The sequence below is a fragment of the Hyaena hyaena genome, unplaced genomic scaffold (assembly GCF_003009895.1).
Source record: "Hyaena hyaena isolate Hyena2069 unplaced genomic scaffold, ASM300989v1 scaffold_96, whole genome shotgun sequence".
In the NCBI taxonomy this organism is placed as follows: domain Eukaryota; kingdom Metazoa; phylum Chordata; class Mammalia; order Carnivora; family Hyaenidae; genus Hyaena; species Hyaena hyaena.
Window position 1 is genome coordinate 886,154 of NW_024080729.1, and position 26,695 is coordinate 912,848.

Below are 26,695 nucleotides of genomic sequence, written 5' to 3' on the forward strand. Positions count from 1 at the left end.
GGTTGCATAGAACTTGCCATGAAGTAAATCAATTTCAGAGTTCATTTAGGAGGTAAAACCAAAAGACGTCCTGCTGGATTAGGGAGGGAAAGTGAGTTTAAGGGAGGTGTCATTCTGGTTTCTAAAATTGGATTCATTGAGCTGGGAACACTGCATGGGGGCAGTTTTTTCATGGGAGAGAGGACATAGAGAGTATGAAGTGAGTTTTAAATGTTTGTTTATTTTTGAGGGGGGGGGGAGTGTATGAGCAAGGGAAGGGCAGAGAGAGAGGAAGACACAAAATCCAAATCAGGCTCCAGGCTCTGAGGTGTCAGCACAAAGCCCGAAGCGAAGCTTGAACTCACGTACTGTGAGATCATGACCTGAGCTAAAGTCAGATGCTTAACTGACTGAGCCACCCAGGTGCTCCTGAAGTACCTTTGAGGTAACCCAAGTGAAGATGTTAAGTAGGTAGTGGTATATAGGAGTCTGGAATTCAGAGGAGAAAATATATGCCTGACACTATATTAGATTCTGGGAATATAAAGAGGAAGGAGATGTTCTGTTCATTCAGTATTTGTTGAGTACCTATAGGCACTGTGTCATGATTATTGCCTCCTGTGAGTTTTCTTATCAACAAGGCAAGTGTATAGTAAAATCCTAGTATGGTGTACTGGGGGAAGTGATAGAAGGAAATAGCTAGTAAAAAGGGCACCTGACGTAGATTGGCAACATCCGTGAAGGCTCTTACTGAAAGGCATGGAACCTGTTCTGAGCCTTGAAAGAAGAGGCATAATTAGCCAGACAAGGGGAATATAAAAAGTTCCAGTAGTAAAAGTCCTGGTTGTATGAGAGAAGACAATGACATCTCAGAAAAGACAGCAAGTCTAAACCATGGCTTTCACTAGAGGCCAAACAAGTGGAAAGGCAATGTCTGTGCTGGAGTTGGATGTTTTATGGTGGTGGTGATGGGGATGGGATACTCATGAAGCTATTCTTGCTTTACAGCCTTTTTGGAAAGAGGGGAGAAGAATATTCATAGCTGGAAGGGACCTCAGAGAATTTTTAGCCCTTTTCTTCTCATTTACAAAGGAGCCAGTAACCAGAGGAGAGATGATTTGCTGATACCTTGTCAGCAAGTCCATGTGTCCCAGAGAAAGGCTAAGGTTCCTTACACTGCTACAGGAGTGGCAGTGCCCTTTAACTACTTGTTCCCACACTTTCTCCAACATCTTTAGATGGAAAGAGAGTGTCCTGGAACTATCTATATACTGCCTGCCATTGAGTAATACAGGTCTCCACATGGGCTGTGTCTTTGGGAGCTGATGCTAGCCTAGGTTTAGTTCTTTATCTGTATGGCAAAGTGGACCTGTTCCTTACTGGGTCTACCTCTTTAGATATAAACAGAGAAATCTTTCTGGGCAGTCAGTATTTATACCCTCTCTCCATCTCTCTTTTTACCCACTTGTGTCTTTGTCCTTTTCTTCATCATGTACTGTCAGTGAATCATAGTAATAGTAATAGTAGTAGTAGTTACAGTAGTAATGATAGTAGTGGTAAATATTTACTGAGCATTTCTTAATGTGGTTTGTTTTCATAGTGGTCCATTCCTTAAGGTACTTTGGGACTAAACAAGCATTTTGTAGCTGGCCCATCAGATATTGCAACACTGTTTCTGTGGAAAAGACATAAGCATCCTGAGGCTTCTAAAAACTTGTTTTTGGAATGTCATTTTTCATAAACTGTGGAGGGGGAGATTGGAGAGGAAATTACAGTGATCACTTGCTTTATGATCTTTAAGTCACAGCTGTTATAGCACAGAAAGAAGAAGAATGAACTTTTTTAGTTCCTATTTATGGGTAATATTCATCACTTGTTACCTTCTTCCCAGTGTACCTAGGTTACTAGTGAGCCTTCACCAATTGTTGAGTTGAAGATTGGCAGAGAAGCAAGTATCTCTAGAACTGTTTGAATCATTTCCTTCATACACTTGCTTCTTTTGGGTCCTACCTCTTATAATTAAGCAACACAGGCTTATCCTAACAAACGAAATAACATAAAAGTATAGAAAGAATGGACTTCCTTTGTTCTGAAAATGCAAATCTTTATATTGTCTAAAAGCTCATCAACAGGATTTTTATATTTTTGTGAATGGAAAAATAGAATAATGATATATTAAAGACTTTAAGGGAATGTTGACTCTCAGGTTTATACTGTTGTTCATGCTTATTTATATTTTATAAAAGTGCTTATGGAGTTTACAGTTGAAAAAGCCACCCATCACTGGAGACTTAGAGAACACTAAGAAAGGTGTTGTATAATAAAGTGGTTTTGTAAGTGGTTTAAAAATACTTGAAAAATTTTGAGAAATATGAGAAACATTAAGCATAGTATGATACAGGAGTATACCCGTGAACAGTAAAGTGGAAATTAGGAAATCAAATACTTGCCGAATATTAGAGGGAGGGAAAACTTGTTGATGAAAACATTTGATTGTAAGTAGTCGAGAGAGTTTTTTTAAAAGTGTGTGTTTGAGAGCATGTGTCTGCGTGGGCGGAGGGGAGGAGCAGAGGGAGAGAGAGAAAGAAGTAGAGAGAATCTCAGGCAGGCTCCATGCTCAGTGCATAGCCCAATGCAGGGTTTAATCCCATGAACTGTGAGATCATGACTGAGCTGACATATAGAGTCAGATGCTTAACTGACTGAGCCACCCAGGAGCTCCGAGAGATGTTTTTAAGATGAGCACATATATTTTTATCCTCAGTCCCTGAAAATGACACAGTAGTACATTTGGGTCTACAGCCTACGCTTGGATCATTTCAATGTAATATTTATTGATTGAGTGTTGTCCTTGTGGCCCACCAGGCAGCAATACCTAGTCACTGTTCTCTAGGATTTTGTGTTGTAACTCATTTTCAGGTAACTCCTAAAAATCTGTTGCTTACTAAATTTCTCTGTGCATCAGCATTTGCTCATTTCTATCACGTTGCTTCTCAGTAAAGTGCAAGTCAGATCTGTGTTTTCATCCTTTTATTAAAAAAAAAAAAGCCTTTTACTGAGAATATCTTACCACCTTTTTTAAGTTTCCACTTTTTAAAGTTTCTCAAAATACTACTTATGTAAAAGATAAATCAGTTATTGTTATAATAGAAGGAAACACTTTAGAAGTACATTGAGTTTAAATGTAAAACTTCCTGGGGTGCCTGGGTGGCTTAGTCGGTTAAGCGTCCGACTTTCGCTTAGGTCATGATCTCATGGTTCGTGGGTTCGAGCCCTGCGTCGGGCTCTGTGCTGACTGCCAGCTCAGAGCCTGGAGCCTGTTTCAGTCTGTCACTCCCTCTCTCTCTGACCCTCCCCTGCTCACACTGTCTCTCTCTCTCTCCTAGAAATAAATAAAACATAAAAAAAAAATGTAAAACTTCCTACTTTTTCCCTAGAGGGCCCCCGCCCACTCCCCTCCCCAGAGGTTATTGCTGTTATTTCCCTTTTGCTGTAGTGATGGACATTTAGTCCCCCAGCTTTTTGCTGTTACAAGCAATGCAAAATTAATAAATTTTTACATATTCCTGGAAGTACAAATGTGGAGTTATAGAAAGTATATATTTAAGAATTGGGTGGATTCTGCCAAACTGACCTCCAAAAAGCTGAACCAGTTTATTATACTTCTAACAGTATATAAGAGCATGGCTTCTAGACATACGATTTAGCTATAGAATTTTAGAACTTGAAGTTACTACTGAATGTAGCCTACCCCCTCGCACTCCTTTTCCAAGATAGAAATGGAGTCTCAGGGACTCGAAATGATGTGTCTAGATCTTACCCAGCAGAACTTAATGAGTACCTCCCAGTCTCAGATCTGTGTTCCCTTGGTGGCATCTTCATTTTAGACACATTTTATATTGCGAGGTTCTACCAGACTGTGTATCTGTTTCTGTCTCTTCTCTGCTGTTGCTCAAAACAAACTTCCTTTCAGTCTCATATTTGCCGGTATTGCCCCAAGACTCCTGCCTTTGCCATCTTATCTGCATGGAACATCTTTTGCTTACTATCCTTAAAAAGTGACCTTCTTCCATTATTTAAAACCCATCTTATCTACAAGGTGTATGGATTACTTTAGATATACTCATGATACTGCACAGTGTTTTAAGAATCTTCTTTCCTCATCAGTAGCTAAACCCTACCTGGTTGGCCAAATAAAACATAAGCTGCTTCTTTCTTTATAAACTTAGAGCATTTCTGCTACATTTGATCATTTTATGTTTGTCAAATAATGTGATGCCATTTCAATTAAATGAAATCCAGCTTAATAACATTAAAACTTTATTAATCACAATATATTTTCTTCTCTTAGAAGTGACCTTCAGAAACATTCTGCTTCTAAAGTATGAATAGATTTTCCTCTTCTTGCATGAATATTTATTCCTAAGGTGCCTGCATTGTAGCCTTCTTTCTCTTATAAAGGCATGGTCCTAGTATCTTTTCTTGATGGGCTATGAGAATTTGTGTCAGTGATATCCCAAGTTGGTGCTGTAGCTGAGCTGGTCACATATCAAGATTATGACTTTAGGTAAAGAAACGACTGATGAAATTCTAAGGAACAGAGATCAGCCTTGATGCATATTTTGATCATGATAAAAGAGATAGAATTCAATATTAGATATGAATTAAATGTGGTCCACGAATGTTGTTTGAAACCGAGGATGGCAGTCTAATCATAAGATCATCAATTATTCAGTAGCATCTTGGGGGTATTAGTGTACAGAATATAGAAGACCCACATTCTATCCCTTAGAGTCTTTGTTCTAAAACAGAATGAAAAAAAAAAACCACCATACACTATTCTCTTTTTTTATGGGTTTTATGCTCCCACAGTATAAGTGAAGTTGATATATTCACCAGAAGAGAATGGAAGGCAGGCCACATATTTTCTTATTCACAGGGGTTTGTGGAAGATTTGGGGGGAGATTAAGTTTGGAACATGACAGGGTGACAGTTATACAGGAAAGGTCAATTTTCCTAATTTTATGAGACATGAACTTGAACTTTTTGCCCAAGTTTTTCTGTTGCTAAGATGAAGGCTGTTTGCTTGACATGTGCTCTTCGTTCCCTTATTCTTACATGCGCGCACTACAGCTTTGGATTTGGCTATAGATTTAGCTTTGGCTATACATTTGGATCAGTGGCAGTTGTTTCAGACAGTAACTCGTAGTCTGCATGATGATAATTACTCTGATTTTTATTCCTTTTTTTCCCATTGCAGTAGAGAATGCTGTGTTGAAGGAATAAAGACAATGCTCATAAAACTGAAGGGAAGGGAGGGGACAAAAGGAAGACTAGTATAATTTGTGAACATTTCCTTTAGACTGTATTCTAGAATGGCAACAAATAAGCTTATAAATCAAGGTTTTTAGGTGGACTAACTTCTCAGACTTGATTTTTTTTAAGTTTACAGTCCACAGAAAGTAGCCTGGACATGGGGTTTAACAAACTGCATCAAAGTATGCATAGTAGAACATTTTTATAACATCTACAAATGAAAAGCCAATTTCCTTTACACAGACAATAATGCAAATGTTCACAGTAGCTTTGCTACAAAGAAATTAAATTGTTGCAATTGATTATTCTACTGCTTTAATGGGAGTTCATGCTATAATGTTTATTAATTAGGAAGATATCATATAATTTAAATCTGGGTAGAATATTACAGACCCATAAGTTGCCACTGAAGAAATTAAACAGAAATAGCTTGTCCTGTATTTTCAAATATTATTACAACTAATAACCTTTGCACTCATCATGACTTATTCATTGCTTTTTGGCTCTAGGTGCACATATTTTTTTGCTCCCAGCATGCAGTTCATGCAGTCTTCAATGGACTTGGGACCGATAAGACTGAGAACCTGAAAAAGGATATTTATATAAACTCTGAGAAGTATAAGTGATAGTCACTTCTTAGAGTTGCAGCCTGTGACTCCTCATTCCCAAAAGTCATCTCATCTTTTAGATGGCTGCCTTATAGGGAGTTAAACAGTGGAACAAACAAGAGCTGAGAGACTGAGGGAAGGTTGGTAGCTGGATAATGCAGGTCTTTGGGTAAACATTCAGAACTTAGGTTAATAAAATCTGATGATAAGTTTCTGCACCTTATGCTTTTCTGAAGCATAAGCTCAAGAAAGTACTTTGTAGGGAAGAAAGAAGAAGAAGCAGCAAGTTTCAGTATTTAGGGAAACTTTAAAAACAGAAGGAAGCTCACATGGGTCATTTGATATTTTTGTTCTAGGGTGCCTGATTTAAATGCTTTTGTTTGCTTTCAGGTATTTGGGAAAGACTGTTTAAGAGATTGGAGCCAGAGAAACTGAAAACAGCTTGAACTGAATAGAAAATAAAATTAATACTGTAAATGATATATTGGGCTGTTTTTGCCTTGGGAGTCTTAGATATTTTGTGATTGAGTAATAGAAGAGGTTCTCCCAGCCATCATAAAATTAAATATCATTGCCAGACTGAGCCAGGAGCATTGCCTTGTCTAGGAGAATGCTTCTCAAAAATGGCCAAGGCCACTGATGAGCCCTGATCAAAAAATATTGGCAAGTGTCAGTTGATCTCATAGTCTTTCATTTATATCTATCCTTTGGCAACTTATTAAAAACCAATCAAGGGGCGCCTGGGTGGCTTAGTCGGTTGAGCGTCCGACTTTCGCTTAGGTCATGATCTCGCGGTTCGTGGGTTCGAGCCCCGCGTCGGGCTCTGTGCTGACTGCCAGCTCAGAGCCTGGAGCCTGTTTCAGTCTGTGACTCCTTCTCTCTCTGACCCTCCTCTCCTCACTGTCTCTCTCTCTCTCCTAGAAATAAATAAAACATTAAAAAAAAAGAAAAAAAAACCAATCAAGTGAAGCGTTGAGGGTATGCAAAATGGCATTCATAAATCCACATTAGCATAATACTTGAGTTTGTAAAAGATTTTAATTTTTTTTAATATTAACAGTATTTTAATATATATCTGGATAAATGACATGTAGGTGCTCTTAGTACCTTTTTTAAAAATTTATTTTTTAATTCAAGTACAATTATCATACAATGTTATTTTAATTTCAAGTGTACAATTTTATGTTCTGCTAATAATTCTAGTTACTCTGTAGTCTGTAGCAAGATTGCAAAGCTCCTGTTCCGTGTATGAATGTGCCTAAGTTAGAATTGTTTTACATTTTCAGAGAGAACCATATTATCAGTGTATGTTGAGTTGGTTGTGCTTTTCACAGTTGTTTCTGTTCTTGTTTTTTTATTATAAGTTACTGTTCAGTTGTACCATTATCAGCTTAGTTTGTTCTAGGTTTTCACTTAACCCTGTACTGTATATGGATGCATATTTGTATTAACAATATTCTTGGTCTATAATTTTTCAGTAACTAGAATTTAACTATACTGCAGTTAAAATCTGAATTATTCTTGGGGGGAGGGGGGGATGGGCATAGAGGAGGACACTTATGGGGATGAGCACTGAGTGTTATGTGGAAACTAATTTGACAATAAACTATTTGTAAAAAAAAAAAATCTGAATTATTCTCCCTATATTAGTAAAGCAGATGTATATGTAATCTCCAGAAGTTGGCTTGAAAAATGACATTTTATTCTTATCAGCCATGGTATATTGTAACTAGTCTGAACAGGGCGTCTTGAAAAAAAATTTGAGAACCGCTGGTCAGAGTAGCTAGTTGGCAGGAATCATAGAATCATTTCTGATTTCTTCCATGTCACTGTGGCATAGTTCTTGTCAGTTCAGGCCTTTGACAGACCTTGGGTTTGGATGTGCTGTTTATTGTCTGTGCCCTTGGACTAGTGCCTAATCTTGTCTGTCTCAATTTTCTATCTGTAAAATAGGATAAAAAACAGATCTTCCTAAGTCAGTTTTTTGAATATTAGATAAAATGGTCTGTGTAAAATGCTTAAGAGTCTGCCTGGGTTATAGGAAGTCCACTATAAATTGTAATCATTATCATTAGGTGAAAGGTACTTTCTGTGCCCTACTGCAAAATGGTTAATTTGCTTCTAGATTTTAATTTTGTTTTAAACTTTTTTTTGGGTTAAAGCATTCAACTAATGTTTTTTCAACATATGTTTTAAAGCTTATGTTTTGTATGAAGGTTCATTGTTGTTGTTTTCTTTAAATTTATTTATTTTGAGATAGAGTCTGGCAGAGAGGGAGAGAGAGAATCCCAAGGAAGCTCCACACTGTCAGCTCAGAGCTTGACCTGGGGTTTGATCCCACAAACCCTGATATCATGACTTGAACCCAAGTCGAGTCGGACGCTCAACTGAGTGAGCCACCCAGGTGGCCCTGGAGGTTCATTGGTAACGCTTGTGTATATTTCAAATGATCTTCTTGATTATTTCAAATTTGGGGGTCACTTTTTTACTGAAATATATTTGACATATAACCTCATATAGATTTAAGGTGTATAACATGTTAATCTGATACATTTATATGTTGTAATATGATTTCCTATAGCCATAATTACCACCTTTATCATGTTTCGTGATTAGTATTTCTATTTAGTGGTTGTGATAAATTCTAATATCTTAGCAAGTTTGATGGTTATAATACCATTTGTTTATATTCACTGTAGTATGCATTAGATCTCTAGGACATATTAGCAGGGGTCATCTTGTAAAATCTGATTACTAGGAGTAGAATTATCATAATGGGCATTTACTTGTTGTTTTGGCAGTGTTCCATCATCTTCAATCAGTGCTTTCCTTGCAGGAATCCATTTGTCATTTTGTGAGCAATAATTTAATTAAAACCAGTTAACATTTGGAAAATTCACATAAGCAGGCACAAGTAAATCTGATACTTCTTTGAGTAAGTGAGTATACTTCCTTGAGCCGTGTGTCTTTGTAGAACTCCCTAGATGCTTATTTATCTTTAAGTGAGTGTTTTTGACATGCAGATCATGAGAGGAGGCAGTGTTCATCTAAATATTAACTATTACTAAAGCTTAATTTTTCTCCTCATTTTTCTAGGTTAAAAATGCATGTCAGTAGACGTATTAAGGCTTTCTTATCAAATTTCTATGGCTTGTATTGTACTTGCTCTGGAATGTGAGCATCCTGTCTTGGAGAACGAGTAGCTAACTGTTTGAATATTAACTTTTATTCTGATACAAGGGTATAACATAATTTCCTGAGTTCCTGTTCATTTAATAACCTGTTCAGCATCGTTGTGGTTGTTTTAATATGGTACTTACAGAAGATGACTGTATTTTACTTTCTAAACATCATCAAATCATGGCTTGCTAGTTCTAGAATTAGTATTATTTGTCATCTGAAGTGTTAGCTTCCTCAGTAGACAGTTAGTTCTTCAAAGGTAGCAACTTTATCTTTTATTAATCTTTGTGTTTCTGTCACCTAGCATTGGGCCTATATCATAGAAGAGAATTCAATAAACCTTTTTTTTTTTCCTCAATAAATCTTTTATCAGATGAATCATATACAGATTCAGAAACTATCTTGTCCCTTGACAAAGAAGTGGAGAATCAAATGTGGTAATTGGTAAATGGAGTTATATACACTTCCAATAAAATAAGCTTGTCAAATGTTCTTGTTATGATACAGTTCTTTAGTATTCCAAACTGTATATATCTATACACATTTGTTTACAAACATATAAAATCATAGAGTGACAAGAATTTGGAGCAGGACTGGATGTTAGAAATCATTTTGTCTTTCGCAGGGAAAGACATTTCGGGCATCTTGAAGCCAGAAAATGCCTGTGAACCTCCGTCGTGTTTCTCACATGGCCCTCTACTGCCCCAGTGACAGGACTCTGCAAGGTTTAAAATTAGATTTGCAGAATATCAGAATCAAGGTTACACCTACCAGTATGGGTAGTGTACACATGTTTATTCAGACTTTTGGATGACAAGGGTAGAGTATATATCAAAAGAAGTGAGGTATCCCTCCCATGAGAAAGTAGAATGTGATTTTTTGACAGTGCTTAAGATGCAGACAGGATATCTTTTATCTCCCCAGGTGATATTAATTTAAAGTTTAAGGAATACTACTTCAAATTACACACCACATGGGTATCAGGAGCAGAAAGAAATTGCTAAACCATATGCTTGTAAATGCCATCACTTTCCTCAAGAGAAAGATCTTTTATATTTTGTAATTAAAGAGCAGAAGGTCTTTTTACCCATAAAGGCCTTTTAATCAAGAAATAGGCGGGTCTAAGACCGCTTCCCTGGGGAGATTTAAACAGCATTCAAGGACTCACTGGCATCTCCACCTGGTGAAACTTTTGCTCTTTGTCTATTTCCTGATTAAACACTGGAGAATAAACTTTAAGTCTAAAAAATGTGGTGGAAAGCCCTTCTTAAAAGTTTGTAAGCAGTTTTTCCGGAAGTAAGCTTTAAGTAATGAAACTGATATTTAGGTCGACTTTTTTTCCCCAAACTTCTTAAGACGTAATTTTAACATTATAGCGTTATAAACTATATAAGGTGTTCTCACTTTATTGATGAATGCTATTTATTATTGGTTAGAACAAATGGGTATGGGTTTCTTATTGCGTAGTAAATAGCCAATAATCCTAAGGATTTTAGTACTGCTGCATTACTCATCATCTTTTTTTTTTTTTTCTGATGTACTTGAACACATGAAAGTTACCCAACCATGGAAAAGAGTGTAGTTTCTATACCACTATCCCTTGTAAATAAATCCGTACGAAGTCCCAGAACCCTCACTTAATCATAGTAATTATATGCATTCACGAATGGTGCTATTTTCTGGTGGTGATATTCTTGCCCTCTTTTCTAGTAGGTCTGTCCGTTTTTGCTCTGCCTTCCTGTTCTCTTTCTTCCCACCTTGACGGAACAGCTTGAGTGAATAGATTACCCTTGCCTTATCCTGTGAACGTCAGCAAATTTAGACTGGGGCTGTCGACAGGAGCAAATCTCAGAGCACTGTGTTTGCATCTGAAAAGATGTGCCCTAAGTCTAGAAAAAGTCAAACTGAAAATCTCTAAGGTGAAGATCTTTAGTTGGGATATATCAGATAGAGTGTCCCAGTAGGCCAAGCTACCCAGGTATCTGATAATAATTCCTACCTTAGTGTAATGTCTGTCTTAGTGTAATGAACTTTTTGTCCTTGTCTCCAAGTTGTTAATTAATTTTCATCTGTGGAGATAATATATAGTCCCTTTGCTTATTCTTAGTCACTAAATCAGGTACTACTTGGTTGTGGCAAATCAAAACACTTGTTGTCGCATACATGAACTAATTCATTTAGTAATTTTAGTGGCCAAAGTTACTGAAATATTTGTATATAGTTTAATTATAAATAAAACAGCTTATAAAATTTTAAACATTACAAAGCTATGTAGTGCAGTATTTAAACTTTTCCCACAGCCCTGATCCATTGGGTTAACCCTTGTTAATAATTTGATGTTCGCTTTTTAAAAATTTATTTAACAGAATAACATTTTACTCTAATACTGTTTTTACAGCTTGCCTTTTTCCACATAAATACATACATTTCATATTTTTTTTCCAATATCAGTGGTACCTAAGTTTATTCTTTTTAAATCATTATATAATATTCTACTCTATAGCTTTACCACTATTTGTTTATCCAATTACCTTTAAGTGGGCATTTAAGTTTTTTCCAATTTTTTACTGTTACAGAAAGTGCTGAGGTTGACATCCTTATGCACTTAATTTTGTGTTCTTGTGTGGATATCCAGGTTAATTTTTAAAAATGGCTAGCCAACATCTTTCACTGAAAAGAATACATATTTCCCACTAGTGAATGGGAATCCTCTGTGTGTGTGTGTGTGTGTGTGTGTGCATGTGCATGTGTGTATGTGTGTGTATATACATATATTTATAGTGAATTCCTGTGTATAGTACTTGGGTTTATTTCTGGACTAAGATGTTCCAGTGATCTGTCTCTCTGATATGACGTTGTTCTAATTGCTTTAATTTATGATTTGCTTTCTCATCCACTAAACTGGCCCGTTTTTTTTTTTTTGTTTCAGAATATATATACGCATATATATATATAACACACCAAATTTCATATTTATTGTTCCAGATGAACTCCTTTATCCCAACTTAATTTAAAAACTCTGTTGTGATTGTGATCAGGATTAATTTTAATTCCTGTATTAATTAGAACTGTATTTCTCAACCTAAAACACCTCTCGATAAGTATAAAATTCTCGCTCCTCAGTCTTCAACTTTTTTATGTGTGCTCATTTACCAAATTATTGTTTTTTTTTTAAAATATTTTCTCTATTTCTGAGATAGAGACAGCGTGAGCGGGGGAGGGTCAGAGAGAGGTGGAGACACAGAATCTGAAGCAGGCTCTAGGCTCTGAGCTAACCGTCAGCCCTAGGCTCCGAGCTAGCCGTCAGCACAGATCCCGATGTGGGGCCCGAACCTACAAACCTTGAAATCATGACCTGAGCCGAAGTGGGAGGCCCAACTGATTGAGCCACCCAGATGCCCCCAGATTATTGTTTTTTAACTGTTATCCCTACCAAGAACGTTTTCTTGAATTTTGAGGTTTCAAAACATTTTGTCTTCACAATTTAAAGTACAGTAAAATATCAGATATGCTTTTTTTCATGTGGTGATTTAGAGGTGATGTATCTCTTTAAACATTGAATCTTTCTATGTCCAAACAGTGTATGTCTCTTCATTTATTTCTCCTAAATTCTTTGATAGAGTTTGATAATTTCCTTTACTTGTTCCATGAATTTATTACTAAGTTATGGATGTGTTTTGCAATTATAAATTGCAAGTCTTTTTCTTCATATTTTCTAGGTGGTGGTTTTGGCATGGAACAATGCTATATATTTTCATATAATAATTTTTTGATATCACTTTAGTGAATCTCCTTTATTTTCTTTCATATTTTTTTCAGTTACTTCTCATGGATTTTTCATATGGGGAATTAAATTATCTGCAAATAGTGATTATTTTGCCCCTTTGTTTTCTAATCCATTTACCTTTCACTTGGTTCGATTAATTGCATTGTCTTTTGTTTCTGAAAAAATGTTATTAGTGATAAGAGTAGACATCCTTGTTTTATTTCTGATCTTTCTAGAAATGGTTCCAGTGTTTTATTATTAATCAGATGCTTATTATCTGTTATAGTTAGACTAATACGTGTATGTATCAAGGAGGTATTAGTATCCTAATAAAAGAAAATATCCTTTTATCCCTATTCAATTAGAACTTTTAAAAAATAAACTTAGTAGTGATTGTTTAAAAAAATTTTAGCTTTTGTTGAGGTAATTATATGATGATTTTTTCCCCCACTTTGACCTTTTAATTTGATGACTTATTTTTCTTAATATTCATCTGTCTTTCTTGGAGTGGACTTACTCTGTCATGGATCATCATGCTTAATTCTGTTTTCCAATATTTTATATAGCATTTTTGTTATTTATGATGGTTTTTGAGTTTGTAGATGTGGTCACATCTTCCTGTCAGGGTTAAATTGGCTTCATAAGATGTAGCAGAAAACTACTTCTTCCCATATGTGTAGGAATTATTTAAATAACATTGGAATTATCTCATCCTTGACATTTTGAAGAAACCTGTCCCTAAAACTGTTTGGATCAGGCATAATGGGAGGTCCAAGGTCAGGAATACATTTGGGCCAGTAAGGTAGGCTATTTTCTTGGTATTCCTCTCTCCAGTCCAAATCTGAGATTCAATAAGTACATCAGATAGGCTTTTAGTTTCTTTGTTTTTATTGATTTTGCTAACATCATTAGATCCTCTCATTGTTTCTGGAACTGTGCAGAAAACAGTTAACGTGTAAAGACTGAACTGCTATCTTTAAGAAGCCCTGCTTTCAAGGTTGGCCCTTTTCTGGCATCTAGAGGGAAACTTAGATTTAAAAAGTGTTCCTGCCATCAGTTGATAAGAGTGGCTCACTTAAGCAGTTTGTACAAACATTATGGTCTATATTGAACTTTCCTTCTGGGAGTCTGGAATTTGAATACATGCCAGGCAGGGGCTTCCTACTTGGAACAGCGCCCCCATTATAAGTACTCAGGGCATCAAGTCTCTAACAGGCTTTCTGGTTGGCAACATATAACATGTGTTGTCTGTCACAACTTATTGCTGGTGGAATTAAGCATGTCCCAAGTAATTCCGCTGGGAGAGGACCCATGGCAGATTATGTCTTGTTCTCAAACTTTGCCTCTTGTGCTTTTTCAAAACCTTTGCTAATTTTGCTTTGTATTCTTCAGCTGTAATAAATCAGAGTCATGAGTACAGTCATATGCTGAGTCACAAGAATTGATTTCATATGTCAGGCCAGGACTGTGATATTAAAAGGCAGTGGCAGAGTTATAAAATATAACTTAAAAATCTATAACCATGTCATTACAGGTGTGGAAGCAATCTCATGGAAGTTAGAAAATTTGTCAAAGATCATATATGTTGATAGTGGCAGAATAAACAGTTTAAAGTTTAATAGACAAGTGAAGAAACGGTTTTGCTCCATGAAGTTTAATATTTTTCCCACTTTATCAAATTAAAATCAGTGGTTTAAAAAATTAACTTTATTGGTGTATGTTTCTAAAACATGCTTTTTTAAATGCAGATGGGTGGGCCCAAACTATTACTTTGTAAATAAGCTAGGGCATTGGGCAAAAATATAGTTTTTCAAATATTTTCTGTTTATAAGCTGTAGCATTGGTAATTTTGTTAGCATCATTTGCCTCTTTGCAGTAAGATTCAAAATGGAATCAAATCCTCAATGAATTTTCTCAGAAATTTTGTGTATTTGTGTACCTGAGTAAGGTATGTGACCCTACAACAACAGAGTCTAAATCAGTGGCTCCTTTTCGGCCTGCTCATTAAAATCACTTCTGGAGAGTGATTCCACATTCCAGACCAATTAAATCAGAATTTCTATGGGTGGGGCTCAAGCATCCTCCCTCCTCCTGCCCCCCTCTTTAAAGCTCCTCATGTGATTCCAGTATATGTAAGCTCATTGACAGTCACTGGTCTAATTAAATTATTTCTACATGGCTAATAAAAATTGTATTCCATAGTAAGTGACTAGTCAGGAAACCATAATTAAAACATAAATTTAGCAAAATGAAATTATATGTATTAGAAGTACAGATCTGGAGAACCTATTAAGATAGATTATTTATATATGTAATGTTAATGTTTATTATGTATCAGTTGAAGAATTAAATGTTTATCTTTGAGGTGGTTAACCAGAAATCAGTAATTTCTCATTAAGAGCCACTTAGTCTCACAACCTGGATAAAATTTTAAGAGAATATTATACCAGAGAATATATTCACTGGGTATATGCATAGCATTTGTTCAGGCAGGGAAAGAGTCTGTTTAGTTTAGAGCCACGCACCTAAGGAGTGAGATTTTGAAGTCAGATACCAGTAGATTCCAGAATTTCATGGCTAACATAGAAAATAACCATGTTATTTTGAACACTGATTGGGTAAGCCAGCTAGAAATCAAAACAAAAACCAGAAAACAGTCTGATCCTTTGTCTAGAGGACAGTCAATCTTTAATCATATGTCAGAGCAGGGTTTGGCAAACTGTAGTCTTGAGAGTTAAATCTGTCCCTTTTCTGTAACTAGTTTTATTGGAACATAGCCATGCACATTCATTACTTATTGGCTTCAGTGGTCTATACAGAGACTGTATAGCTTGCAGAGCCTAAAATATTTACTGACTCTTTGGAGAAAGTTTGCCAATTTCTGTATTAGACTGTTGTATCATGCGTTAAACAATTGAATCGTGCATTATTTGCTGACACTTAAGTTGAATTTGGTCTTTCATACACAGGTGACTGGAGATGATTCAGTTTTTAAGGCTTTCAAATGGAGCTTGCAGTTGAAGAAGAGGGATTTGCCTTTACGACTAGGGAACTATGCTGTTAGCTCTCTGATGCTCCTTCTGTAGGGGGTCAGGAACTTGTCCACTTACCTGGTGCAGGTGTTTCCTTGCCTGACTCTTCTTCCATGTTCTTCTATGTCACCATCCTTGCTGGTGCTCTTTCTGCTGGGGTTGAGCATGGATTAGCAAGTAACTAGGGAACCTGGACTCTGAGGATCTTTCACTGCAGTTTCTGGGGATTGAGGCCATTTTTTGTACACGTTGCTAATATTGGATCTAGATATGAAAGTTTAAAGATTGGGAGTGGCTTAACCTTTAATCCTGGTCCAAGTGGAGAGTTCAAGAAGGTGTGGACGTGTACTGAAGAAGGCACATTCCCTTAGTCTCTGGTGCATTAGAAGGGTAGCAGTAGAGGCTGAGCTGTCAGCCACATCTCCACCTTGGGCATCTGAATGCCAGTGAAGGCTCTTACTCACTTGCTGGATAACTTACCCTTAAAAAAACATTACCTGCAAATATTGGAGAGATTGAAGAATATAAACACTTTTAGCTTTCAAAGAAAATAATTCCCCTTTTTAATAGGTAAAGTTATTAATGATGTTTCAGCCCTTTGATTTTCAGTTACATCTGTAGAAAAATTATTGCATACAAAAGCAAGGAAGTGCCTATAAATAAGATTAAATGTAATGATGTTCTGGTAAGCAGCCTTGTCATCAGAGCTGAAAGTTTGTGCTAGAAGTTACAGTTTTGAAAAAAAAATATTGGGTTATATTGGGGTTATTCTTTTTTTCTTTTTTTTTTTGAGGGAAGGTTAGGATTTCATTAATAAATGTCAGGTTATTTTTGTGACTCTACAAGATTATAATTTTTGTAAAATATTTAATATATTTTCAAACCAGAATCTCTGAAACTTTTAGAAATCTGATGACTTAGTTTATTCTGTTTGTGATTTAGACCTAGATTTATGCATGGATGACTTTTCAACAGGGTATAGTTAGTGATACCCAACCTCATTAAATTAGATCTGTGCTATAAGAGAAGTTCTTCTGGTTGTTGATTTTCCTTTTCCTGAGGTTTTGATAAATAAGGGACCTGTATTTGGGCACAGTTTTCTAGATATGATGACTCCAAGTGCTTTTGTATTAGAAGACCTGGCATTTCTGTTTTCCTAGTGTGATAAGACTTTGAAGGTAATGGAGTTAATGGAGTCAGGCCCAATTACTTCCCAGAATAAGTTGGTTGATAAAGATACCAGTAATGGTGAAATCTCTCTCGTGTGAATTTTTTTATAAGTATTTTAAAGTGTTACTTAGCTATGTTTATAGTATGTGCTTATCTAAGTATACTTCCCTCCCCCCAATAATTCTTATCCCTTCTTTATATAACAGATCAGCGAATATCACCTGTTCTACAAGATGAGTAACAGTCACCCTCTTCGCCCCTTTACTGCCGTGGGGGAAATTGATCATGTGCACATTTTGTCTGAACATATTGGTGCCTTGCTGATTGGAGAAGAATATGGCGACGTCACATTTGTTGTGGAAAAGAAACGCTTTCCTGCCCACAGGGTAATTTTAGCAGCAAGGTGCCAATATTTTCGGTAAGTGTATATTACTTTTCAAAGATTCAAGTCACTTGTGGGAAACACTGATATTTTCTACTCTATGAAAAATATGTAACAAAGCATAACACTAAACGTTAGCAATCTTTCGATTCGACATCTGTAAGGTTTCCATCTTTGTAGACTTTTAGTTACTTTTTAAAAAATCATCTTTTCCTTCAGAAACCATCTGAGAATTAGAGGGTTAGAAGGCTTTCCAGAGCAGACAGTCCCACACCAACCATTTTTCAAGGCCTCGAGGATATTTCTCAGGCTGTCTTCGTTGCTTCTCACAACTGCTTCTCAGAGTTGATGACTGATAGAACTTCAGCCGATTTATTGATTTATTGGCAGATTGGCACATGTATACCTCTTAGTTTCAGACCACTGAGGCCCAGGACCTATAAGTAACCCAACAGATCTATTGCTAAGATATACAGTTTGGCAATCCCATTAGATTAAAGAGAATTTAAGTATTTATTGAAAGGAAGTTTTATGGTTAGTTATATTAGAATTAAAATTAAGCAAAATATTTATGGACTAAGGTAAAAAAAAAAAAATCCTCCTTAGGGGACTTGAGAGGCTCATTCAGTTAGGTGTCTGACTTCAGCTCAGGTCATGATCTTGTGGTTTATGAGTTTGAGCCCCACGTCAGGCTCTGTTCTGATAGATCAGAGCCCGGAGCCTGCTTCAGATTCTGTGTCTCCCTCTCTCTGCTCCTTTCCTGTTTGCACTCTGTCTCTCTCTCTCTCTCAAAAATAAACATTAAATAATTTTAAAAAATCATCCTTATATATAGGTGTTGTTTGTTACTCAAACCTTAAACTTCCAGGCTTATGAATGAATGTAAAGATAAGCTCTAATTACTCTACATTTTACCTAGTAATTATTAAATGGGAATTACCATTGAATTATAGACTGAGTGATAATTTATCCTTGATAAATCCTTGGAGTCCATGGTGTCCATATCCATAAAATAATGGATTTACCTGGGAAACTTGATATCTAAAAATTAAGATGCCAAAGGCTTAGAGAAAATTTCAGTTATCTTCTAGTGAAAACTGCAGTCTGATTTTTACAGAGTTAAGTAAGTCAACAGCACAGTATCTAGAGTCACATACACAGTGTCGTAAAGTAAGTCTCTTCAAAATATTTACCATTTAATTAGAACTCTTTTAGTACATTTCAAATATTTTTAGAGCATTCCATTTTGTACCTGCAAAATGCCACCGTCGATGAAGCCAGGAGCTTCAAAAAGAGAGCGTACACTCTCCTACTCCCCCTGCTGGTGGTCAGCTCCACCCTGGCTGCTGGCCTTGGCCTGGTCATTAGTTACCAGCCTCTGTCCTCTGTTTCCAAAGGAAACACTTTTCCTTTGTGTTTCTGTCCCTTTTCTTATTTTTGGTCCACTCATTACTGTTAAAGTGTTAGGTCAGAACTTTTCAGCCTTATATTTAATATTTATTGATATAATATACCTTCTTTCAAAAATTATTTGAGACAATTATGTGTGGGTACCTTTAAATGATCAGGATATTCTTAAAAGAAACTCACATACTTTTAGAAACTTGAAGATCATCTTGAGTGAATGGAATATACTCCTCTCACTTACTGAACTTGTTCTTGGTGTCTCTTTGTGGATATTGAACATTTATAATCTGTGATGGCTCATTAGGCTCAACTCAGTCATTACCAAAGCTATCTTAGATTCTCATTGTGGACACTGTTCATATGCAAAGGAAATTTAGGAGAGGCCCTAGTAAGTGTTGTCATAAAGCCTATCAGTTCCCAGATAAGGACAAACTAACTGTACAAGAGGGGATTTTTCACAAGTTGGGGTTTCATATTTGGGGTTCCAAGGGAGCCTTATGAAAACCACTTTTAAAGTATTGAGAATTAGGTAAATACCATGGATCACGCCATAGGTGGAGTAAGTCTTGGCGAGCCCTCCCTAGGAAAGTATTCTTTAATCTAGTAGTTTTAAGGTTGTGGTGTGGTGCTCTCTAGATTAATGAAAACCTTTACAGGTGTTTTTAGGCAGAGTATAACCTGGTGAAGAAATATGCTCAGAATATTTGTGAATCTTTGCCTGGATGGTTTCAGCTGTTTCCCTGAGGCCAGCAAGAATGCCAAGGCCTGGGGAGCATGGGAGGGGTTTCAGCAGTGGAGGGGACCCTTGAAATGCTAGTCCCGCTCTGAGAATCGTAGGAGCAGGGGAGTCTCTTTTTTGCCCCCTTATTGTCTTGTTTTCACTTTTACACATTTCCTTTCTCACCTGTACTCTCCTTTTCTGCACATCTCCCTGGTCCCCTTCCGGCTGCCCTTCCTTTCCTGATGGATTCGAGGTTTAACTGGTTCATATTATTCCTCCTATAGTAATAGAGGTAGAAATTCAAATTCATTGCCTGACTGGATTATCTGGTTTTCATTTTTTAGATGAGCAGATAAGCAATAATATGGGGATTTTTTTAAATCTGAAAAATACTGAAAAGACAGGAGGAAAAAAACAGTTAAATCACCTATAATCCCATCACCAGTTTCATTTTTAATTTATTAAGTAGCAAATGGAAGTCCTTCCCTCCCAGCCATCTAATCCCATTCCCCAGAGACAACCTCTGTTACAGTGTAAGATGAATTTCCCCTGGTTTTTCTCAATATCAATAGCAATATCCACATATACCTATGTGTATACACATATAAGTAGATGGTATATGCTTTTTTCCATGCAACCCATATGAGTCTGCAACTTGACCTACCTACTGTATCCTGGACATCTTTCCAAGGCTGCACATATTGATCTCCTTTATCTCTAATAGCTGTACAGAATGCATATATCCGTTTTTTTTTTTAAACATGTTTCTGTTGATGGACATTTAAGATTTTTTTCAACATTTCCATTGCTTCGGTATACATTCTTAAAATGAATCTTTGCATTGCTTTATTATTTCTCTAGAATTGAGCCCTAACAGTGAGATTACTGAGTTGAAGGGGGTGTACATTTTAGATTTGAAGACAGATTCCTTAAATTACTTTCCCTTAAAGGGGGCCTATTTATAGGCTTGAAGCAGTGCATGAGAGAACCTGTTTTTCCATTGCTTTTGCAGCGTTGAACAGTTAACAGGATTTTTAATTCCTGCTGGTCTGACAGGGGCGAATGGCACCTGAGTGTGTGTAATTGTTTTTATCTGATTATGTCTTTTCCTACAGAGTTTTATTTTTTAAACGTCCTTATCGACCTTTATTATGTTTGTATGGATTTCGCTGTTCCTTACAAAAGAGTACTTTCATCTTTCAGTTTAATGAATGTTTATTACATATTTGAGCTCTCAGGATATTTCATTAGTCCAATTGTTTATAGAATTAATCCAAAATAGTTTACCAATCATTTCTCTTCCTTTAGAGGAATATTTAAAGTGATTACCACGCATTTCTTCACCTGATTCTTTGTGTCACTAAACAGATTTACGTTTGCATAATGCTGCTAACCATTGTTTCGTGATATTGTGACAAATCTTATTGGAGGTTTTCCTCACGCGTTTCTTCTCTGATGTGCAGAGCATTACTGTACGGCGGGATGCGGGAGTCTCAGCCCGAAGCAGAAATCCCTCTCCAAGACACCACTGCAGAAGCATTCACAATGCTGCTGAAATACATCTACACCGGGCGGGCAACGCTGACAGATGAGAAGGAGGAGGTGTTGCTGGACTTCCTGAGCCTGGCTCATAAATATGGATTTCCAGAGCTGGAGGACTCTACCTCTGAGTACCTCTGCACCATACTTAACATTCAGAATGTCTGCATGACTTTTGATGTCGCCAGCCTCTACTCACTCCCCAAGTTAACTTGCATGTGCTGCTTGTTTATGGACAGAAATGCTCAAGAGGTACTCTCCAGCGAAGGCTTCCTCTCCCTTTCTAAGGTGTGTCATCGTCCACACGCACTTCACAGGCATTCCCTGGTACTTTAGATTTGTGCTGTAGGAGTAGAGCCAGAGACTGAGAATAAAAAAACTAAAACTCATCGGTCTAGAAGAGGTCGTCTATGTAGCCTCCTGCCTCTGGCTACTGAGACTCTCTGTAGAGCATATAAAAGAGAGGCAAATTGCTTTTGGTTTCTTTTTTAAGATTCTTCTGGTAGGTTGTCTGCGTAAAAGAGACTGTGCTACGGAATGGTTGATGTCAATGTGATGATACTCAGATAGGTTCCTTTGTGATATTGCATACTATTTTTTGGTTTTGTATATCCGCAACAGAGAGTGCAACTAATAATTCCTTATTGTGAGAGGGAGAATTCATAAAAGAGATCTGATGTGTCATTGGATGTCTTTAAGTCACTGCTTTTTTTTTTTTTCCCTGGCTCAAAAAAATAGTCAAATATTCTCTGAACCCTGGTGGTTGTCTCTCCTTTCTCTTTGTGTGTTCCTCCTAGGACCTGAATATTTCAAATGAGAAAACCTATTTGAAAAGCTACATATTTTGTCTTGAGTGTAAACTGTGGCTTTTATTATCCTACTTACTTTAAAGAGGGAAAGGTCTTCGAGGGTCACACCAAGGTTACTGGAAGTCAGTCTGGAAATCTGAGAATCAAAAATATGGGAGTGCAGTAATACTGTGGAGCAAAAGACTGCGAATTTTAAATGTCAGCTGTATCTTACTGACTTAAAAAAATTTTTTTAAACTTTTTTTTTGAGAGACAGAGATAGCATGCGAGTGGTGGAGGGGCAGAGAGAGAGAGGCACGTGGAGGGGCACATCCAAAGTAGGTTCCAGGCTCTGAGCTGTCAGACAGAACCCTACGTGGGGCTCAGACCCATGAACACAAGATCATGACCTAAGCCGAAGTCAGACACTCAACTGACTGAGCCAACCAGGTGCCCCCTACTGACTTCTAAATGTAAATTCTCCTGAATAGCCTGAAAGAGTGACCGCTCCCTATGCTGCCCTGTTTCTTCTTGTTTTGTTGAAGATAGATTCACGGAGGATGTGTTGGAAAGACTAGACATTTGGTGTAGTGGTCCAAGATGTTCATGGCTATTAGTGGAGCTGCTATGGGCAAGGGAGTATATGGCACAAAGGTTAAAGAAAGAAGATGGTCAAAGAGAGTTGCTGATGTATAAGTAATGCTTACAGTTCTGTGAGGTTTTACTGATTGATCATATACATGGTTGAGCTCCATGATAACCGGAATTTTTTTTTTGTCCTTTTCAGACAGCACTTTTAAACATCGTATTAAGAGATTCATTTGCAGCTCCTGAAAAAGATATCTTCCTAGCTTTGTTAAATTGGTGTAAGCACAATTCAAAGGAGAACCATGCTGAAATCATGCAGGCTGTGCGTTTACCTCTGATGAGCCTCACTGAACTTCTGAATGTTGTGAGGCCCTCAGGACTGTTGTCTCCCGATGCCATTCTGGATGCTATTAAAGTTCGATCTGAGAGCCGGGATATGGACCTCAATTACAGAGGCATGCTCAGTGAGTACCTGCTTATCCTGATCTCATTAGGAAGTTTTCTCCCTCGTGTGACAGTCTCAGCTACAAAACAAGCTACAAAACTCTACTTGCGGGCATATGTGGTGTGTGGGTCTAAGAGCATACAGTTCTGCTTCCTGTTGTTCTCTTAATTCCTCCAGAGACTGGCGAGACTTTGTAGACCCCAAAAATTGTGATTTCTTGCCTTTCCTGGATGGATTTCTTCAGCTGTGCCTGCAGTATCAGAAACACTTTCCCACACAGCTTCTCATGCTAAGACCTTTTCTGCCTTCCTCCATCACATGAGCACTGAGTATGTGCTATGCATTTATTATTTCAGGTACTGGGAACACGGAGATTCTAAGTAATAGTAGTAGCTAACACTTGTGTCACATTTCCAACACTTATGTGAGTTTTCTTATTAATAAATATAATAGTGGTTCACACTTATAAAGCGCTTGTATGTATCAATAACGGTTCTACATGATCATTTTTTTAATGTTTATTTTTGAGAGAGAGAGTCAAGTGTAAGTAGGGGCGGGGCAGAGAGAGAGGAAAGAATCCGAAGCAGTCTCCAGGTTCTGAGCTGTCAGCACAGAGCCCAACACAGGGTTTGAACTCCTGAACCATAAGATCATGACCTGAGCTGAAGTCGGACACTAACCGACTGAGCCACCCAGACTTCCCTCTACACGATCATTGAATTCTCAAAACAGCCCTTTGAAGTAGCTACCATTATTGGCTCCATTTCACAAATGAGGAAACTGAAGCACAGAGAGGTTAAATAACTTGTGGAATGTCACACAGAAAGATGCAGAGCTGAGAGTCAGACCTGTGTGGGTAGGCTACATAATTAACCGCTATGCAAAGCTGTGTAAATGCAAAATACAGTCTCTGCAGTTGAGCCTTTTGATTTCCTTGTGGAAATAAGACCTACTCCCCTGAAAAGTTCAGTGTACCAGTGTTTAAGACGAACACATGCTTTGAACTTCCGAAGGGGATCTGGCTTGGAAGGATTGAGGGAGATTTCATGGAGGTTATGAAGCCTGAGATGAATCTTCACATTTGACACGAGGGGTTTTGGGGAGGAGTGTATTCAGAGGGGAGGACTGGTTACTACTGAGAGCCAAGCTGGGGCATTTGAATGACTGTGAGCAGGAGAGCTCAGCTAGAGGTAGTAGGCTTGTGTTGATAAACAACACAGGCTGTAGTGGTCAAGTCAGGCAAAATCGTGGAAAGCTTGAGATCTGGCTCATATACAACGAGAAGCTAATTTTCAAGAGGAAGAGAAGCATGAGTATGGTGGTGGTCTTGAAAGATTGATCCATGGAACAATACTTGATGATTTGGAATAGTGAAAACCGATTCAGGGAGACCAGCTAGGTGGGTGTCTGACCTGTGTTGGGTTGATAAACCTTAAACTAGAGTGGTAGTAGGGAAGATGGAAATTTTATATTCTAAAACATTAGATCTTGGTGATTTAGGGGATTAAGAAAACTTTATTTTAATGTTTATTCATTTTTGAGAGAGAGACAGAGACAGAACAGGGAAGGGGCAGAGAGAGGTACAGAATCAGAAGTGAGCTCCAGGCTCCAAGCTGACAGCATGTGAGATCATGACCTGAGCTGAAGTTGGACGCTTATTCGACTGAGCCACCCAGGTACCCCTAAGGGATTAAATCTGAAGATTAAGTTTAGGAGGAAGTTAACCTTAGTTTGTCAAATCTAAGAAACCAGAAGTTCTGAGGTGCCATTTTATTATGTGCCACTAAGAAAGGAAACAGTATTGCCAATTAAACCATGACACACCATCATGTCTGTGTCCCAACTTGAGAAATGTTAAAATTTGAAAAACTGAAGATGCTGAGCTCATATTTGGACTTACTGAGTTTGAGGGTTTCTGGGCCATCTTAGTACTAAGTTCTGTCTCATGTTAGTCATTTCCCTGAGTGATCTTTTCTTTGACCATGGCTCAGACACTCTTGAAAACTGATTGATCTTAAATAGATGTCCTTAGTCTGGACTTCTTTCCTGACTAAACACATTTAGATTTCCTTTTCATTGGGCACTGAAGAAAAAGCATTGGTTTTGGAGCCAGACAAGTTTGACCTCAAATCCTGAATGACTCACTAGTTGTATGACCTGGTATTAAGTTACATAAGGAATTTTACCTTTAGTCTTAATGTTTCCTTATACTGTTATGAGAATTAATTGAAATAATGTGTGTAGAGGCGCCTGGGTGGCTCATTCAGTTAAGTGATTGGACGCTTGATTTGGACTCAGGTCGTGATCTCACAGTTGCAAGATTAAGCCCTGTGTCAGGTTCCATGCTCAGCACTGAGCCTGCTTGGGACTCTCTCACTTCCTCTCTCTCTGCTCCTCGCCTCCTTGCACGCTGTCTGTCCCTCTCAAAAAATAAATAAATATACAGTTTTTTAAAAAAGAAATAATGCGTGCAAATAACATCTGTAAGCTCAATTAAGGAAATGATTGTTATATTACCATTATTTGTATTCTTCCTCATCTCTGTCTCTGTAGGAATTATCACATTGATCACATTGTTTTAAAATTTTTTGTTTACTTGGCTTTGGTCCTTGAAGGCAGAGATGATCTTTGTAAGGCCTGTTAATCTTTGTATCCTTAACATTTAACATACTGTATAGCATATAGGAGACATTTGGTGAATGAACTCAAGGAGAAATGTCTAATAGCAGTACAAGCATGTTACTGGCATTTAGGAAGCAATCAGAGCTGGTGAAGAAAGAGTTGAAACCTGGGCTGGAGTGTACAGAAAGAAGTGAAGATCAAAAGGATTTTCACAAAAGACTAAATAAAGAAGACCTTTAGCCAATGGGCTGAAGGTAGAGAAGGAAGAATTAGAGAGGTAGGAAGAAAACAGGGTAGGGTTACAGAAGCCCATTTATATGGAGAGAACTTTTATATGGAGAGAGTGGTCACAGGTGTCCAGTGATGCTGAGGTATAAGAAGAATGAGAATTGAGAGAAAACTTTGGGATATAAATTGTAGTGGATTGCTGAGTAGTCTGGGCAGAAGCTTGACTAAATGGGGAATTAGGCCATGGGTTTGAAAAGATAGTAAGCACCATGTGTTGACCATCTAATGTGTAAATTGGAGTGAAAGGCAGTTGAGAAATAGTATGGTAGCCAGAAGGAACAGGTCGAGAGATGTCTGGGTGGAGATGAGAGGTGCTAGAGAGTGGTCCTAGGTGAGGGTCAGCCTTGGATTAAAGTATGGGAGGGTAGAAGGGGGAGAGGTAATAAGATACGTAATATAATTTTAGACTTATAAGTTCTCATTGTCAGATCCTCTCGTACAAGTTTCTTTTATCCCCTTCTTGCCCTAGCTTTGGTGTGAGGTGTTGGGAGGACCCTAAAACTGGATTTGCTATAGGGATAGGCTTGGGACATTTTTGTGGGAGGGAGGAGATGCTTTGGACATTTCATGTAGTTAATGGTAGCTTAGAATTGACCAACTGATCAGTATAGGTGTCAGACTTGGGTTATGATAAACCCATGAAATTACCATGAAAGGGACTGCTCAGTTCTGGAATGATGTATTTGCTGTTATTATTACCCATAAGTATTAAATTTTTCATTTTGGAATAATTCAGTAGGATCTTGAGGAAGAAATTATACAAATGTTTGGGAATCTTTTGTCTAATTTCTGAACTTGAGAGATGAATAAATAGGCTGTTTTTCTGACTTTTTCACTATATGGATAGCAAAATCAATAATATCA

The 26,695-nt window shown here is 37.4% G+C and overlaps 1 protein-coding gene across 2 annotated transcripts in view; it reads left to right on the forward strand.

The window, feature by feature from the left end:
* The window catches only part of BTBD9 (BTB domain containing 9), a 411,574-nt gene that overhangs the window by 19,636 nt on the left and 365,243 nt on the right, over positions 1–26,695 (forward strand). For both annotated transcript variants that reach the window (XM_039235262.1, XM_039235261.1), the window contains exons 2-4: positions 17,258–17,469; positions 21,025–21,388; positions 22,676–22,940. In XM_039235262.1, coding sequence (XP_039091193.1) covers positions 17,285–17,469; positions 21,025–21,388; positions 22,676–22,940 — 814 coding nt within the window. In that variant the 5' untranslated portion in view covers positions 17,258–17,284. The remainder of the gene's footprint in view (positions 1–17,257; positions 17,470–21,024; positions 21,389–22,675; positions 22,941–26,695) is intronic.